This window comes from Alligator mississippiensis, chromosome 3 (assembly GCF_030867095.1).
Source record: "Alligator mississippiensis isolate rAllMis1 chromosome 3, rAllMis1, whole genome shotgun sequence".
NCBI lineage: Eukaryota > Metazoa > Chordata > Crocodylia > Alligatoridae > Alligator > Alligator mississippiensis.
In genome coordinates, this window is record NC_081826.1 from 277,518,126 (window position 1) to 277,536,823 (window position 18,698).

The window sequence follows — 18,698 nt, forward strand, 5'->3', positions numbered from 1 at the left end:
GCTACGGGACCTGAACCTGTTCAGCCTTCACAAGAGAAGGCTGAGGGGGGACCTGGTAACTGTCTATAAACTCACTAGGGGGGACCAGAAGGGTTTGGGGGAGACCTTGTTTCCCCTAGCGCCCCCAGGGATGACAAGGAATAACGGCCACAAGTTGCTGGAGAGTAGGTATAGATTAGACATCCGTAGGAACTACTTCACAGTCAGGGCGGCTAGGATCTGGAACCGACTTCCAAGGGAAGTGGTGCTCGCTCCTACCCTGGAGGTCTTTAAGAAGTGGTTTGAGGCCTACCTGGCTGGGGTCATTTGAGCCCAGTTTTCTTCCTGCCCAGGCAAGGGGTCACACCTGAAGATCTACAAGGTCCCTTCCGACCCTACATCTATGATTCTACATCATCCCAGCCAAGGCTTTGTCTACCTGAGTCTTAAAAACCTCCATGGATGGGGATTCTACAACCTCTCTGGGTGGAGAAAGATTTTCCCTTATGAGAAAGATTTTCCTAATATCTAACCTCAACTTCCTTGCTGCAACTTGAGACCATTGCTCATTGTTTTGTCATTTGCCACCAGTGAGAACAGTCTAGCTCCATCCTCTCTGGAAGCACCCTTCAGATAGGTAAAGGCCATTTTAAAAATCCCCTTCGGTCTTATCTTCTTCAGATTAAAGTCACTCAGCTTCCCATAAATCATGCTCCCTAGCCCTCTAAACATTTTCATGGCCCTCTGCTGGACTCTGTCCAATTTGTCCAATCCTTTTTGTAGTGGGAGGTCCAATCCTTTTTGTAGCGGGAGGTCCAAAAGTGGACACAGTACTCCAGATGTGGCCTCACCAGTTCCAAATAGAAGAGAATAATCACTTCCCTTGATCTGCTGGAAACACTTACCAATGCAGCCTAGTGTGCTGTTAGCCTTTTTTGCAACAAGGGCACGCTGTTCGCTCATAGTCTGATTATTGTCCACTGTAGTCCCCAGGTCCTTTTCTGTAGAGCTGCTGCTTAGCCAGTCAGTTCCTAGTTTATACCAGTGCATGGAATTGTTCCATCCAAAGTGCAGGACTTTGCACTTGTCTTTATTGAACTTCATAAGATTTCCTTTGGTCTAATCCTCTAGTTTGCCTAGGTCTTTCAGAATTCCAGCCCTATGCTCCAGCATATCTACTACTCCCTGCAGCTTGGTGTCATCCGCATATGTGCTGAGGGTGCACTCCATCCCATCTTTTAGATCATTAATGAAGATATTAAACAAAACCAGTCCCAGAATTGACCTCTGGAGACTCCACTTGATACCGGCTGCCAACTAGACATCGAGTCATTGATTACTATCCTGTGAGCCCAATGATCCAGCCAGTTTTCTATCCACCTTACAGTCCATTCATCCAACCCATACTGCCTTAGCTTGCTTGCAATAATGTTGTGGGAGACCATATCAAAAACCTTGCTAAAGTCAAAGTATGTCACATCCGCTGCTCTTCCCACATTCACAGAGCCAGTCATCTCATCGTAGAAGGCAATCATGTTGGTCAGGCATGACTTGCCCTTGGTAAATCCATGATAACTATTCCTAATCTCCTTCTCCTCCAAGTGCTTAGAAATGGATTCCTTGAGGACCCGCTCCATGATTTTTCCAGGGACTGAGGTGAAGCTGACTGGTCTGTAGTTCCCTGGATCCTCTTCATTCCCTTTCTAAGATGGGCACTATGTTTGCCCTTTTCCAATAATCCAGGACCTCTCCCGATCACCATGAGTTTTCACAGATGATGGCCAGTGGTTCTGCAATCACATCAACCAATTCCTTCAGCACCCTTGGGTGCATTGCATCTGGCCCCATAGACTTGTACATATCCAGCTTCTCTAAATAGTCCCTAACCTGTTCTTTCACCACTGTTGGCTGCATACCTCCTCTCCAGACAGTGCTGCCAAGTGCAGTAGTCTGGGAACTGACCTTGCCTGTGAAGACTGAGATAAAAAAGGCATTGAGTACTTCAGCCTTTTCTACATCATCTGTCACTAGGTTGCTTCCTCCATTCAGTAAGGGGTAACATTTTATTGGCTTTTGTGGTCACCGCTGCACATTGAGCTGATGCACTGGTGACGCACAGGGGGTACACACAGGTGCACGTGCACCCCCTGAGATTGGTGGTGCACCCCCTGCAAAAAGTACCACAGACGCTGCTGGCAGTGCCTGTGGGCGGTCGCCACTTGCCACCCCCCCCTCCCCCACCACCGACAGTATCTGTGAGCTGACCCCAATCACCACTTGCCACCGACCACTGGTTGACGCTCCCCATTCCCTTCCCCCCTCCACCACTGCAGCTGCCTGTGGGAGCTCCCTGCTCACCACCACCATGCCCCCACCGCTGACACCACCACCTGCGGGTAGTCGCTGTGCCCCCTGCCCCCAGCCTCTGGGGGCACATGTCGTTCATGAGCTGATATTTTATAGAACTATCTACAATGATTGCAAGGTCTCTTTCCTGAGTCATCAGACATAGTTCAGAACCCAGCATTGTGTACATATAGTTGAGGTTATTTTTTCCCAGATGTATTACCTTGCACTTGTTGACACTGAAATTCGTGGGACATTTTTTGCCCACTCACTTAGCTTGGTAGGATTTTTCTGCAGCTCCCCTCCATCGGCTTAGGAATTGGTTACCCATAAAAACTTTGTATCATCTGGAAACTTGGGAGATTTCACTGTGCACACCCATCTCCAGGTTACTGATGAAAGTGTTGAACAAAATAAAGCCCAGCACAGATCCCTGCAGGACCCCACTTCTGACTTCTAACCATCCTGAGAAGTCACCATTTAGCTCTCTACCCCTTGCTTCCTATCTTTTAATCAGCTCTCAATCCACAAAAGAACTTTCCCTCCAATCCTGTGGCAACACAGGTTTTTTTCTTTTAAAGCCTTAGATGAGGGACATTGTCAAGTGCTTTTGGAAAGTGTAAATATATTGTCAACTAGATCCCCCTTGTCCACATGCTTGTTAATACCCTCAGATAACTCCAGATTGGTGAGGCAGGATTTCTCTTCATAAAAACCACGTTCACTCCTCCCCAGAAGATCATATTTGTCCACATGACTGCTGATTTTATTCTTTATTGTTTTCACCAACTTCCCAGGGGTCAAAGTGAGACTCACTGGTCTGTAGTTCCCAGGATCACCTCTAGAGCCCTTTTTGAAGATGAGTGTTATGTTGTCAACCTGCCAGTCATCTGGCATAGAGGCAGTTTATAACTATAGGTTACATATTATTGCCAGTAATTCTGCAATTTCACCTTTAGTTTATTTCAGAACTCCTAGTTTTGGTGTAACCACATTAGCCTAAACTTATAGGAAACAAACAATACATAAAGCCCACATATATTACTATACATTACGTACATCTTTATTTGTATTATTTTCCATACTGGGCTATTCGTTAAGCTTACAGTGGTAAAATAGCTCCAGTTTCCTTGTGTGTTATTCTTTAATTTCCTGTGATATAATATTATTGATGCAAAGGGCTATTTTTTAAAATGTTACCTCTGTGTGAATAAAAACAGCAGTTACACGGTAACATGGAAATAACGTTTCTCAAAAGCCATGCCTTTGGATATAAACTAAAAGGTAGAGAAAAAAACTCTCCTATGGAATTGTGTTCCACAGTTAGAGCTTTAATGCTTTCCTTAGAAGAATTAGCCATCTCTGGATATTGCTAGGAGTCAATACTATCTCTTGTATTGGCTCTTCCTTGCTTACATTTTTCTCGTGATACTGCTGGAAGGGAAGTACTACAAATCATATTTACCTGATAACAGCTGTTCCTGAACCACAGTCAAATCTGAACTCCACGTAGCCAGCCACCATGTTAATGGACAGGAAGTCCTTGCTGTCAGTGTCATAGCTGTACAAAAGGACACCATTCTCTGAATCAGGGCGAAACATCATCTCAAACTCCATGAAGGAAAGATAGTTCTGTGGCTCCAATGGCCAGGGTGTGGTAGCGAATGACCTCAAAGACATGTTGAATTGAGGTATGACCAAAGCAAATGCTGAAAATCCAGAATACAGAAGGACGTCATTTGAGGCACTTGACGTCATTTGAAGACATCATGTTTTATGGACTCGTCTCACTAACCAATTTTATACAGTTCTCTTTGTTCTATTTCTTTCTTCCAAAGATTTGTATTGGACAATTATTACATATTTTATAGTGTGTTATGATATAAAACGTAAATTAGAGAGCAGGAGGCCTTGTCTTGATAACAAAGAAAAAAAGTGATCTTTTTACACTGCTCAAGGGAATAAGAGTCAGTCAAACAGCAGAGTTGGATTTGTACATTCATGGTGCAGGTCTCCATTAAGGGCTACAGCTACAGCCCTCTGTTAAAGACTAAAGCTACAGCTTTCTCAAGAAAAGCTGCAGGAAGCATCATCTCTCCTGGAGACTGTGTCTAAAAACAGATTACCGATTTAATATGCATCACAGCCTTTTGTGCCACATGAAATCCAGACCTTGCAGACAACCAAGATCAACGTCCCACATTGAACAAGTGCAGCTAATTCAACCTAATTGCTATTGAAGCTTAGTATGTAAATGCCTGGGCTGCACCTGTTTTGATGCAGTATCTTGGCCTAATCAAGGCTGCATCAAACCCTTAGCCATAATGCCACTTGCCACTCCTAGACATAATGTTTTCTTTCCCTCCCCCTTCAGAGTGGCTAGCATGGCAGGGAGCATGAACTGGGAGGGGCCCTGAAGTGCTCCTGTGCAGGCATCCAAGGGAGTGTGGAGTGTTACCCACTCCCCAGTGTGAGGTCCAGGCACAATCTAGACTGCAATATACTAATACAAAACATAACACATACACACATGGCATTCATTACCTTCTGATCAGAAGGCATTATGTGGATTATGACATACATGTACTTTCAGGAGTACAGGGCTGTTCCCTGACTGACGTATGTAACATCCAGGACCATTTATTCAACTGAGAAAATGTACCAAACATCAAATAATTTGTAGTCAGGAATAAAAGTGATTTAGCGTCCTCTCACCTTCTTCACAATGACGGCCTTTAAATCCAAGTGGGCAAAGGCACATGTATGAATCAGCTTTACTTGCTGTGCACGTGCCACTATTGATACAGGAAGCTTCATCGCAAATTCCACTGCTGCATTCACCTAAATGCAGAACCAAAACATTGATTTATCATACAAGCCAACCCAAGAGAATTTATTTCACTACTCATTCACTATTATGACAAATGCAATTTGCTTCCCATTAAACTGAACTCTCTTCCAACACTGCATAACAGGAAGCACATTTTAAGCAAAGTTGTCCAATTCCAACACTTAGTGGCACAGAAAATAAAAAATAAAAATGGTGAAAAATACAACCAGGAAACATTCTTACAGTTTGAGCTTTCACCAGACTCTAGGATTTTCCTCCCTTCACAATGCTTATTTCAAAATCCCCAAATGTCACCAGATTGTTTACATTATAAGCAGCCTGATTTGTTTAACTTCAATTATCTTAAGTGCTTCTTTGTTCATTCAAAGTTTGTGCTAAGTATGCTAAGCACTGAAGGTGCTAAGCAGCAGCTCTAATCTTATTAATTGGTATGTAGTTGTTAACTGTTCTGTCTGCACTGCAGGGGATCCATATTACAGCATATGGACTTTCTAATCACCATTTCCACCATGTAAGGAGCAGGAAGATGCCCTGAGGTAACAGTACTGAAGCTGAAAGAGGGATGGATTTCCTTATTTCCTTCTTACAGATAACCTTTAATATTATTAAATAAGTGTCCAATACTAAAAATACATATTCGATGAACTATCACTTTACCTAGATTTTCTTTTTCTTTATAGTATTTAAATTGTGAATTGTATTTAAATCATGCCCCCTGTAGTCTAGACAAATTCACTGTAAACATGAACTGATGAGGCCCAGACCAACATATTAGCTGTGGGTGACTATGAACAAATTGATAATGCTTCTGCAGTGCTTTGAATACCTAAAGTGCTCAGTAAAACATTTCATGTTTGGGTGCCTTCAAACATACTCTCCAAGATGGGATGTATATAAGGAGAGACCCCAGGGCTCTCGGTGAGCAGTGTCAGAATGAATCACGTAAGATCGTTCAAATACAGAAACGTGGATCTGAGTGGGAAGCAGAATCAAAAGTGAAAATCAGGAAACAGCCTTGCTACCTGGGGTGACTGGCATAAGTTTGGCATATCTATTATTATTGATGAGAAAAGAGTGAGCATACCATGTGGAAAGATTGACTCGGGGGGCCCTGCAGACCTCAACTGTGGTCCCAACAGCTCAAACTGTAAAGTTTCATTTCCTATCTATAATCAGCGTGCTGAGAACTGCAGCCAAAGAACTTCTGTAGAGTTTTCCATACATCATCAACCTCCATTCATCCACTCATTTCAACAAGGGTTAATGAACTGTGTTGTCCTGTTTCAAGAACAAGACCACTACTATACTACACAACTTGAAATACAACCTTTTGGGCACAAAGCCACAAAGAAGCCAGAAACGGAAAAAATCTATTAAGTTTTATCCGTCCTCCTGTCAGTATAGACTTGTTTCCTCCTGTATGTTTATAAGTGTTCTGTCAGGCCTACTTTTTAGCAGAACAAATCATGGTCTGATTACACTATGCACAGCAGACAGCACCAGAGACCTAACTAAAGAGCCTCAAGCTAATGTTAGGCTAGCACATCTCTTCAGGGGCAGGAGATATACTATTTCTATGTGGAAAGAGACAACTATCCTGTTAAATAACTCCTCTGCCAGCCAGACATGAAAACAGACATACTTGCAATGCCTTCCACACACCTTCCTTTCTCACAAGTTTCGGAAGCCCAGTAAGACCTTCCTATTTGGACACAGGCAGTTGTCAAACAAAACAAGGTTGAGATGTTGTTTATGGGGTCTCCATTTTATTTTGATATTCTAGTTCCCTTTTTAGCTGTTTTGGTCTTCCTATCACTCTTCTATTTTTAATTTATTCTGTTTTCTCACTGTAAACCATCCTAAGCCTTTGTTGGGAAGGGTGGCATATAAATGAAATTAAATAAATAAATGCACAAATAAATAAAATACAATTTTGGTGACCACAGAGAAGATGGGTAAGAGGGGACCGGGGATCCTGCTGTACCATTTTTCATATGAAAATGTATACCCCATTTTAAAGATTTCTAAATGACACACTGCACATATATAGCACCTATGTTTTAGGCTTCTGTACCACTTAAAATTAACAACAACACCATCACATAGATGAGTAGCACTACCCACATTTTATAGACAGGGAAACTGAGGCAAGCAGTACATGACAAAGCCATGAACAGACCTCAGGATTACCAACTTCCAGTCTGGTTCTCTGACTGCTAGATGATATATTTTGTAAGTCTTTAGGCTGAATTTTCTAATGGCTTGCAGGGTCATCTGCCAATATAAGCAATTCAGCACTGTAGTGCTTCCACAGCAATCATTCCATGTGATTTGTGCAGATAAATGACAAAGTTGTTCATCCAAGATATCTCTCTCAGAGCAGTGGTGAAATCCAGGCTCCATTCAGGTGAATAACAAAACTTCCACTGATTTCAGTGGGCTTAAGATTTCACCAAAAATGTATAGTTCTCCTTAGGATTCCCAAATCATGTCAGCTTATATGAGTTTATTGCTTAGGGAAAACCACTAGTAACTCATCAAAAACATAGAAAAGTAGAGCTGGAAGGAACCATCAGAGGCCATCTCATCCAACCCCCTGCCTGAGGTACCATCTCTATCCAAACCACCCTATACAAATCCATTGTCTAATCTCATAGCAAAATTACAGTCAATCCTCACACAATTACAAGATACAACTAAGGACCTACCTAAATCATGGAGGAAGTTCACAGAGTAGCAACACCTTTAATCTTGCATTTTGTTGCGCGCATACCCTCTTGCCCCTGCCACTGAGTGGCTGAGAGGCAAAAACTGCAGTATTAATTGCCTCTTGGCTACTCAGTGGTTGGGGAGTGGGGAATGCAAGCAGCAAAAAGAGTGAGGTTAAAGGTGCCACTGTGCCGAGAACTACTGCCACGATTTGGTAGATATAACAGCCTAACCTGCCACAAGTAAAGCATGGAAGCTAAAATCCTGCTGCTGCAAAGGTTAAGGTATGTTCAAGAGATCCAAAGAAAAGGGCCATGACTCCCTCCCTCCACCCCCACTACAGAGAAAGGCAAAAACCCCATAGTCCATACCAATCTAACCATGGGGTAAAATTCCTTCCGGACTCCAAGTATGGGAATCAGCCTGACCCTGAGCAGACGGACAAGACCCTCTAGCCAGGAACCTGCAGGTTTAAGTCCTAGCAGGAGCACTAGCACATCCCAGTCCAAGTCCCCCAACTTTGGCTCCAGCCAACATCCAATGCTTCCAAGGAAGACAACCCACTTTCCCGGTTACATACACACATACAGCAGCCAGGAGTTAACAGAATCCTCATGGTGCAATTTAAGAATAACAAGTTACTCCATAATTTACACAAACCCTCACTACTCTTAGGTTTATGCTCACTGGGGAAGGAGTCTTTTTGCTAGTTTTTGGCACATGGAGGCCCTGATCCCTGGCTGGGAACCCAAAGTCCTACTACAGAATAATCAGGAAGTGGTGATAAATCTTAGGAGTGAATGAGAGGTCTCAAGAGGGAAAGAAAAAGGTATGGAGAATTCAATTAACACACTTCATAAAGAAAAATCAATTCATTACAAAGATATCTAGGGACCAGGCCTGGACTAGACTCCCCTCAGTGGTGGTGCAAGCCCCTACTCTGGATACTTTAAAACAAACACTTGGATGCCTATCTTGCTGGGATCATTTGACCCCTGCCAACTTCCTGCCCCTTGGGCCGGGGGCTGAACCTGATGATCTTGTGAGGTCCCTTCCAACCCTAATATCTATGAAATCTGTATTTCAAAGCATGTGACCTCCTCCTATTGTAATCACTGGATAGATCAATATTTATTTATTACCCTGGAACATACAGATTCAATAAAAGGAACCAAATTAAGCAGCCATTATGGCTTTTTCCCTTATTCAATGCAGTATTAATCACAACTGTGGCCACCTGAATTTAACAAAGGACTATGTTTAAAAGTCAAGTTCTGAAGTACATTTGATGTTCAAATTCTGTATCTAACAGGATTTGGCCCTATAATTAAACATACAACAATGTTCTCTGTGCCAGATATTTAAACCTGGCAGATGGAATAATTCAGACTTCAGGCAGTCTCTCTTCTCTTTTTTTCCATGTTCTCTGGAATGTGGTATCAGTGATTTATACAGAGTGCAAGCAGAACAGAAAGAAAAGGTTGGCAGGCAACAAATCTAATAGACTTGAGGAACTACTTCCAGGTTATTTATATCTCCACTTTTTAATCTCCACGATTTTATAACTCCACTTGTATCTCCATTTTCCATATTGTTTGCAACACCTTATGGCACAGGTTCTACCGAGCTCCACAACTGTGGAATGTATCATGGTTCTGTTGTTCAGCTCTGAGTCACACATGGCAAAATCCAGTATTTATTTTAGTTGAGGTTGATTGTTAAGGCAACAGTGTGTGGAACGCTCAGGGCTGGGAATGAATCTAGCTGGGCCCCAAGAGACAATATAGATTAGGGATCAGAAAACTTTAGAAAGGTTTTAAGCTATATATATATAAATTCCATAAGTTCTCACTCTATCGTGAAATTACTCTCTCTGCTTCCACGATCTTATTCTTTTCAGCGTCTGCTTCCCAAGCTGCTTTGATATTGCACAGAAGTCTGGCCAGTTTATCTAGACCACACAGAGCAACTGTTTATGTGTTTCACACTAATAATTTTTTTAAATTCCAAATATAAAACTATGAAGAAAACAAAGATGACTACCTGGAGTATGGGATGGAGAGTCAGGAAGTAGAGGGGGGGGGTTTCCTGTCTTGTTGCTGACCTACTGTGCACCCTTGAGCAAACCTATTCAAACTGTAATCCTATTAAACAGAAGTTCCCAAAGGATAGATGCGATATGGATAAACAACACACACATTATGCATGCCTCCACTTCCTCATCTGTATAATGCAGATAATAATGCAATTCTTCCAAACAAAGTGGTAGAATTTAGTCACTAACAAGTTTCAAGCCCATTAAGAACCAAAGGAGGAAGACTACGTTAAGTTTGTTGGCAAAGAAACACATTAGCTAACACAGTCTTCAAGAATAAAGCTCATTTAAGAGGCCTTCATGGTTTGCAGAGGAAGACTCTTTTTATGTTAAGAATTCTGATAAAAATTTGATTTTCCCCACTTTTCCTACAGCAAGTGCTAATGATATCTCTGGGCAAAAATGTTCATTGTTGTTGAGTTCTGAGGGATTATCTTCAATGTGTATTTGAAGTGCAAACTTAAAGGTCAGGTTTATACTATAGATTTCTACTGGCATAACTGCATCAATTGGGTGTGTGAAGAGATGCAAACCCAACAAACAGCTGTGACAAAAGAAGCTGTTAATGTAAAAAGAGTTATATCATCAACAACACTGGCCTTTTACCAGTACAGCTTCTTTCAGACATGGAAAGTAGCTTATGTATACCAATATAAAGCATCACTTTGCTTCTATATTCATGTCTATGAGGAACATTTTGCCAGTATTATGTGCCAGTATTCCCATTCAAATGGTGTACAGGCCTTCAGAAAAATACTGTACAAAAAACCCCACAGACCTCCCACCTCAACTCATAAACAGAATGCAGCCTTTTGATTGTTCACTTGGAAGAAAATAATCCTATTGTTTTTGTTTGACATAGATAAAGAACCTCACAACATTGCACTTACCTACATCAGCACCACTTAGAGCCTTCCCTAGTGGCCAGGGTCTCATATCAATTATCCTCCCATTGACAATGAGTGACTGAACACAGCCCTGAAAGCCACGATTGGTTCCTGCTGCTCTGACCAACCAATATGCACTAGGAGCACCACCAAGATAGAAAGGAGTCCGGAATGTGATTTTACTGTACTGGCCCTAGAAGGGAAACAGAGCCGTTGAACCACATAAAACCACATGTGATGCATATCATAAGCTAATAAAGGTATCTCATTAAGTGATACTAGGTAATAACATATTTTTTCCTCCATGAAGAACAGTCTTTGAGGTATTATAGACTGTTCACTGGGAGTTCTTTCACATCATCCAACCCTCCTTCTACAATATTATCATTCTAAACATTACTTTTTATATCTATTTCTTGTCTTCAGATTTTGGATTCATGAAGGTAAAAAGAATGTTATGTTTCTTTAGACTGTGGAACCACAAGGCTTCCTTTGCCTTAAAGCTGTTCCTTCCTTTGTATCTGTCAGTAAGTCTCCAAGGTGCCACGCTGCCCTACCTTCTGCCTTATCTTCCTTTGTTTGCCTATTACACTGTAAGTTCCATGAGGCACAGATGGCTTTTGACATACGTGTCTTGGACAAGCCTGAGGAAACCATTGGTATTCAATAATATTAACAACAAAAAAACACCCTAAACAATTGTATAAATTGCATAAGTAAAGTCAGGGCAAGGATGCCTATTTTTGCCAGGGATAAATTATCTTAGGTCTGGTCTACATTAGAAAATACTACTGGTATAACTATGCTACATAGGAAGTAAGCAAGGAATATAGGACTGAAATGGATCTCCCGAGTCACTGAATCTAATCCCCTGTAATTGCAGGCAGTCACATCATGTAATCCTTTTCCATAAACTAATCGTCTTAGTCAGGGTTTTTTTTCCTCTTCTTACTCCATGAAGGCTGTTCCAGAACCTCACTTCTCAAACAGTTAAATTCTTGCTCTAAATCCCAGCCAACATTTATTGATATCCAGTTTATAAACCATGTGTTCTTCTCGTGCAGCATATTCTTTTCTAGTTTAAATAGTTCTCCCCCTTCCCTGGCATTTATGTCCAAATCTATGTCTACAAAACAATCATATTCCCTCTCTGCCTTTTTTTCCTAGGCTAAGGAAGGAAAAGTATCTTAGGGTACATCTACACTGCATACTTCAGGGCAGTGTTGAGATACTTGAAGTAGCACTGTACAAGCTGAGTAAATTCACCCATGTACTACTGTGCTACTGTGACTATAGCTAGCCTGAACATTTCTAGGCCACTCTACAACATACAGTGTGCACATACCCTCCATCTCCTCTTGTAGGATGGACCTTCCATTTCCCTAGTCATTCTACTAGTCCTTTCTGCACCTCCTGGTCTAACTAGTGCCTTGCACAACACTTCAATGGATTTGCTAAAAATACATCAACTGATATATCGTAAGACTGTATTTGCCTTTTTCATATCCCCATCACATTGATATGGCCCACAATCAACCTTACATCAATTAGAACATGGGTTGGCAACTGATGGCCCATGGGCCAGATCCAGCCTGCAGACATGGGGCTTCGGCAGCATTTGTGGCATTTGGTGGGTGAGGAGGGGGGTCTTCTGCAGGCCCTTTACCCATGCCATCATGGGAATGAATAATGGCTATGGGTGCTTTCCACATGATGTCAGGGAGACAAGCAGTGATGACAGCAGGGTCCTAGCGCTCACCCCCAACCTTCAACTCGGGGTTGGTCATTATGGCCCAGAAAATGTTGACTACTCTTGAATTAGGACACAGAGCTCCTCCTTCTCTTCGGCTGTTTCCAACTGATGAGCTTTTAATTCATAACATAAATTCTTGCTATTACTCACATAACTTCACACTATGAATGTCTACAAGTCAGTTAATTTGCATGGATAAACTCCACAGCTTATTGCGCCCCGGAGTTTATTCACGTGCAGCATGTTGAGCCATGTTGGAGCAGCCCTGGCTGGCAGAGGACCAGGGGGGGTCCACCTACCAGCCCAGGGCTGCTCTTCCCTGGCTTAACGTGTTGTGGAGGGACTGGATGGGGAATAAAGGGTGCTTCAGTGTGAGGCTAGCCAACACACAGCCCCCTCATTGAAGCACCCTCGTGCCCCAACCAGCTGAGGCATCATCTACACATGTGCTGCTGTGGAGTTTTTAACTCTACAGCAGGATAGTACTTGTATTTACCAATAGTATCCTGCTGCAGAGTAAATTTATTTACTCCAGCCTAACAGAGGCGTGTGTAGTCGTGCAATGTTTACTGTGCAGTTAATTGGTCAACTGTGCAGTAAACGTCTTGTGTAGATGCACCTACTTTGTATTATTACATCTCATCCCATTTCTAGTACTTCAGTCCTCAGGGCTATTTTTTCTCTCAGTACGCTATTCCAATTCTTCTCTGTAGTGATAAGAGGCATAACTAGAAATTTCAGTGCCCTGGGCAGAGATGTTATGGAGCCCTGGAGAGTGAGGATGGGGGTGAAGGGAGTCCCTGTCTGCATGTTCCTGTCTCCCAGTAGATCCCAGTGTTCTCTTCCTCACCCTGTGCTCCCAGGGCCCCTGCCCGTACCTTCATTCTGAGCATCAAGTGGGGTGGTAGGGAACAGCACTCACCTCCACACTCCCCTTGCCAGCCAATTGTAGCCCAGAGGGCAAGGAAAGGTGTCACTCCCTAAGCCTTGTACTGTTCCAAACTAACCAAAGGCTGAGAGGGAGCACTCCCATGGCCCATGGCAGAACATCTGCTTGAATGGCTGCTGGGAATGCCACTTGGCACCATGCAGCCAGTCTCAGCAGGAAGACAGAGAGTCTAGAAATATGTTATCTCCCAACATTGTCCTAGAACTAACATGGCTGACAAGCAGTTGGGGTGGTACTGTTGAGTCCACTAAAGCAGTGCCCAGGACTGGTGTCCTAGATTCTTACCAATCTGTTGACAAAGGCTGTGATTTTTTGCTAACATAGGTATGCTGGTAAAATTAATAGTATAAGTATAGTTCTACATGTATAACATGCTTTATACCAATATAGTTTAGTTTAGAATACCCAAGTGGGAATAAATTATGCCAGTACACACATTTTTTTACAGGTATAAGAGCACTATGCTAGGGAGTAGTTTTCAATGCATCTATTCCATCATAGCTAAAGTAAAAAACCTTTTAATTGTAGACAGACCCCTGGGGGGTTTGTAATGAAATACCACTCTCAAAGCTTATAAATACACCCCAAATGCCATATCTCAAGGAATGACATCCAGAAATGACTCAAAAATGGCTCCATTATGATGGAATGTTATGGTGTGTCCTAGTGGCGGCTGCCATGGAAGAGTAGAAGTAGAAAGATGAGATAGCTAAACCGTCCTTGCCAGTTACCTTAATTTTTCTTTTGTTATGTTTCCCATGTCATAGAGGAACAGGGTCAAGACATCTTGGTTTGTAATACTACTTCTTGTCTGTGTCAGTTGACATCACTCCAGATAATTGTGGTGTTAGTTAGGGCAGAATTTGACCCTATATCCCTAGCTGCATGACAACTGCTCATAGTATACTCCTGACTGCATCCTTCTATTATTTTCTTTTTAATCCACTCCTAGATATTTTAATATTCTTTCATAATGCCATGCATGTACTTTCTACTAACATGAATTTATTTTTATTTTATTTTATTAAACTACTACTGTGTTTTACCCCATTGACCTTGAGGCCCTTGGATGGTTATGTTTGTGTGTAAAGTCTATTTCCCAGCTAGGCAGCAGGAGCAGAGCTGGGATCTGTGCAACCTAGACAGGAAAGACATAGCAGAGAGCAGCAATTGCCCCAATGAGACATCTATAAGAAGCACACATGTGGGATGCTGGCAGGAAGGTAGCTGACCAATAGGATGATACAATGAGATAGTCAAGGCCCTTTAAATATTCAGTGCATAGATATTTTTCTGTCTTGGTTGAATTATATGACTACCATTCTGGCAGAACTTTGTATAAATTGATTCTTGGCCCTTTAAATGTCCCATTGCTGGTGAAGACATGACACTTTTACATGTTTAATTCAAACTATTCTCTCATAACGCTGTCACTGGCAGGAACAAATGCCATCAAAATGTACAGACAGCCATGGCTGAACCCTAGGTACAGAATTACTTACCTGAGATTTACCTGTGACTGGAGTGTCATCATCCAGCTTAAGCCAGCCATTCAGTCCATCTCTGAACACAGTGACACTGTGCCAGTTGCCTAATTTGATTTTGTTTTCACTCATGATGACTGCAACCCCAGTGCCACAATTGAACCTGAAAGAGAAATAAATAACCTAATCTTTTTTCCACATTAAAAAGAGTCTTTTCTCTTCTGAAAGCCTCTTTGTTGCTCCTTTCATGTTAAAAAGCTATATAAAAATTAGATAAATGACCAACATCTGGTCTGTTTTAGTGAAGATAAAGTATCTTTTAAAGTTCTAAACTTTTTAAATTCTGTTTTCTCCTACTATGGAGAAGATTTTGCATCCTCTGGCAATACAGAGTATATTGTGAAGCCTGCAGACTATTTGAAATGGTTTCAAGATGCAGAGTATTAGAATCTGAGTTACTGCAATCACAGTAATTTCTCTTGGGAATTTTCCTAGCTCTCTGGTGAGAGCCAGTACTATATTAATAATACTGGGAAACTCAAATCTTTCAAAGATGATTGACAAGGAGGTCTCAATAGCAGCCCATACAAAGCTGAATGTGTCCAGAATGTGAAAGAGAACAGAAACAGGATCAAGATATATCATTCCCTTTTATTTTACCACATCTTTATAGCAATCTTCCCCAGAAATTATCTCAAATGATCCTTGTATGTGGAACACAGCAATCTGCGACTCTTTCCTTTTTTCTCTTTAGTGTGCCTCCATCTCCCCCCCAGTCCCAACCTTGATCTCTGCAGAGTAATAAATTGTGCTCCCAGCTAGATTCCCTTTTTAATACATGTTCTTGAGGTTATATTCATTGTGAAGTAAAGAAACTAATTGTAGGCCATTAAGTACAGCATAAACTCACACAGCATTGTGGCCCACAGACTTTTCTGCCCTTGATAAATTATAACAAATGTTCATTTTATGAAGAAATCCTTAGCAGATTCTTCTTTTGTGAAGAAATCCTCAGCCATAGGCTGAGCTGCCTGACTTTTACTGACTGTGCTGGGGGAAACTTCTGTCAGGCAATTATAAGACCTTCAGATCCCCTTTCCTTTCTTCTACTCATAAGAGTTGGAGGTGGGAGTAGAGATCTCACCTTTGGAAGGGCAGTAAAGTTTGTTACCTTACCTGAAGTGAACATTGGACCGGATTATTGCCAGTGACATGAAATCACCATGTCCATGTTCATTCTCTCCACAATACAGCAGCAAACCGTCCTCTGCTTCAGCCTGTGATCATAGTATCAACAAGGAAAGACAAAGTTCAGCCTCACTTCTAGAAAGTAAATGCAGCAATGACAATAGTGCAGGAACTAGTCATCTGTTTTAGAGACGGACAAATTTTCTAGACAGAATTTTCACTTGCAAACTGAAAATCTGGTGTCTCAATTACAAATCCCATATGGATGTAACTTCAAAAAATCAGTTTTATGAGAATTCTTCAGCTTTTGACCCATCTTTTCTATTTAAACTATCACAGTATGAAGGAACAGATATGCACATTCTTATTTATTCATGGAAAGCACTGGGCAACCTTAACATAGGTGGCACTACCAGTGTGTCTATAATAAATAGCACAAATGAATGAACATAGAAAAAGAACTGCTAAATCATACCAGTGGTATAAGTGATCTTGCCATCACTGGCTGGTATGTGTTATTTCAGTGAAAGAAAACAACCCATAATGATATTATACATGGTAGAAGAAGGAGCAAATAACATTTTGATCTTTACAGATTATCATAATTTGTAAAAGCAAGAGAGACTGCTATTCCTCTGTGAAATGAGAAGATCAGAGGTCCATAAGTAGCTTGCATGATACAAGACATTTTTGAATTGATGGAAATTTACAAAAAAAATCAGCCATATTTCAGGCTGAGGTTCACTTATTTAATCAAAACTCTCTCAAGGTAGAGTCACCACTAATTTGCAGCTCCTCGACACTTATTTCCAGGACCTTTACTAAACACAGATGACAAACAATATGAGGGGGAAAAATCTTGGTTGAGCTTATCAAATGTGTTTTTATTTGTGGGATGTGAACCCATATTTTAAGAGGACTGTGGATAAACCCACTTCAATATCAATCTTGCAGCATAAAATATTGAAGTAATTCACCATTCCATTGTGCATTTCTCCCACCTGTGTAAAGAAATAACATTTAAAGATGGCTTCTGAGTCTGAGATTGCTTAAACTTACTCTGAATTCAAGGGTAATTTGGAATGTCTGATAGGAATTTTTCAGTGGTTCAAAGGTGATGTATGAATAGCCAGAGAACTGAGGATACTGGATGATAATATCTGGAAGACAAAGAAAAGAGCTTGTTGTTTAGCAGTTTTATCCAATATAAAATCAATATACACATATAGCACTAGATAACATCAGGTGAAAATGCAAAACAGAGCTCCTCTAGAGATAACTATTATCAGTTAACCTGTTCTTTCTTCTCCCCCTCCAAATTCCCTTTCAGAACTAATTCCCTGGTTAAGACTGGTGCACAGTCTTAACCAGATTCGGAAGCCTCTAGTCTCATCAGCGACTTCAGTAAAGTTTCCTCCAAATTTTGCTGGGATTACTGACGCAGAATTTGGCTAGTCTTAATTCTTATTAAATGTTAAACACAAAAAGAACAAGGCATTTTTCCTTTTCAAGAAACATAACAGCATATGTTGGAAATATATAATCAGGTCAGATCCCTGGCTGTTTAGGGTTAGCTTTGCAGTGAAAAGCTGCTCGAAAGCTGATACATCTAGACAGAGAGTTCTTGGTGGTTCAGACTAGCATAACAACTCCTAGAAAATGACCATGTCCTTTTGACTAACATAAGGGGAGGGCTCAGAGGATAAGGTATGGCCATGACATTCCTACATCCTGGCTACCCTATAATGCTTGTTGACAGCTGGTATATCAGCTCTCAGACATCTCTCATTTTTGCCAACCCAGAAGATGGCAGATCTAAGACTGAAAAGAACTCACTTGAAATCTCTTCCCCTAGAGTTCGTGAAGGATTTCCCAACAATCTCTCAGAAGAGAGAATATTCTTTGTATCAGTGATAAAGCTAATGTGAAAGGAGGAATAGAGGGTCCAACTTTTCTTGATTACTTGTGTTCTGTGTGGATTTTGCATTCCCATTTGTACATAGGTGCAATTACATGAATTACACAAGTTTTATAGCCATAGTACAAAGAAACAAAATAAATGTTAGGCTGGGGCTAACAGAGCTGTCACATAAAACTGAGCAAGGATAAAGCACAGATGAATTAACTGATGAAAACTCAATCACAATAAGCATTGGCCATAAATAGGCTTGATTATATTAGTGGTCCTCCAAAGAGAACTATAAGACTGACAAGAATAAAGAGGAAGATGCACGTCTCCAGGCTGTTTAGCACACCATTTAATATGCTGTGCTGACAGCTAAAGAGGAGGTCACTTCTGTGCAATATTAGTGCATGGTGCCGATGTAGAAACCAAGGAATAAATGCTCCGTTAAAAGTATTGATTCAAGACTCCAATTAGCATATCCAGCCCCACCAGTTCTATATAATTATGTAATGTTAATGAGAAATGCTTAATGTTGCAGGCTCAGGGAGTAA

At 41.3% G+C, this 18,698-nt stretch overlaps 1 protein-coding gene across 1 annotated transcript in view; it reads right to left on the bottom strand.

The window, feature by feature from the left end:
* EGFLAM (EGF like, fibronectin type III and laminin G domains) overlaps nt 1–18,698 on the bottom strand; it is a 130,629-nt gene that overhangs the window by 32,868 nt on the left and 79,063 nt on the right. Inside the window, exons 10-15 of the mRNA XM_019496071.2 lie at nt 17,301–17,401; nt 16,230–16,330; nt 15,072–15,216; nt 10,871–11,060; nt 5,041–5,166; nt 3,791–4,034 (exon numbers count right to left, since the gene is read on the bottom strand). Coding sequence (XP_019351616.1) covers nt 3,791–4,034; nt 5,041–5,166; nt 10,871–11,060; nt 15,072–15,216; nt 16,230–16,330; nt 17,301–17,401 — 907 coding nt within the window. The remainder of the gene's footprint in view (nt 1–3,790; nt 4,035–5,040; nt 5,167–10,870; nt 11,061–15,071; nt 15,217–16,229; nt 16,331–17,300; nt 17,402–18,698) is intronic.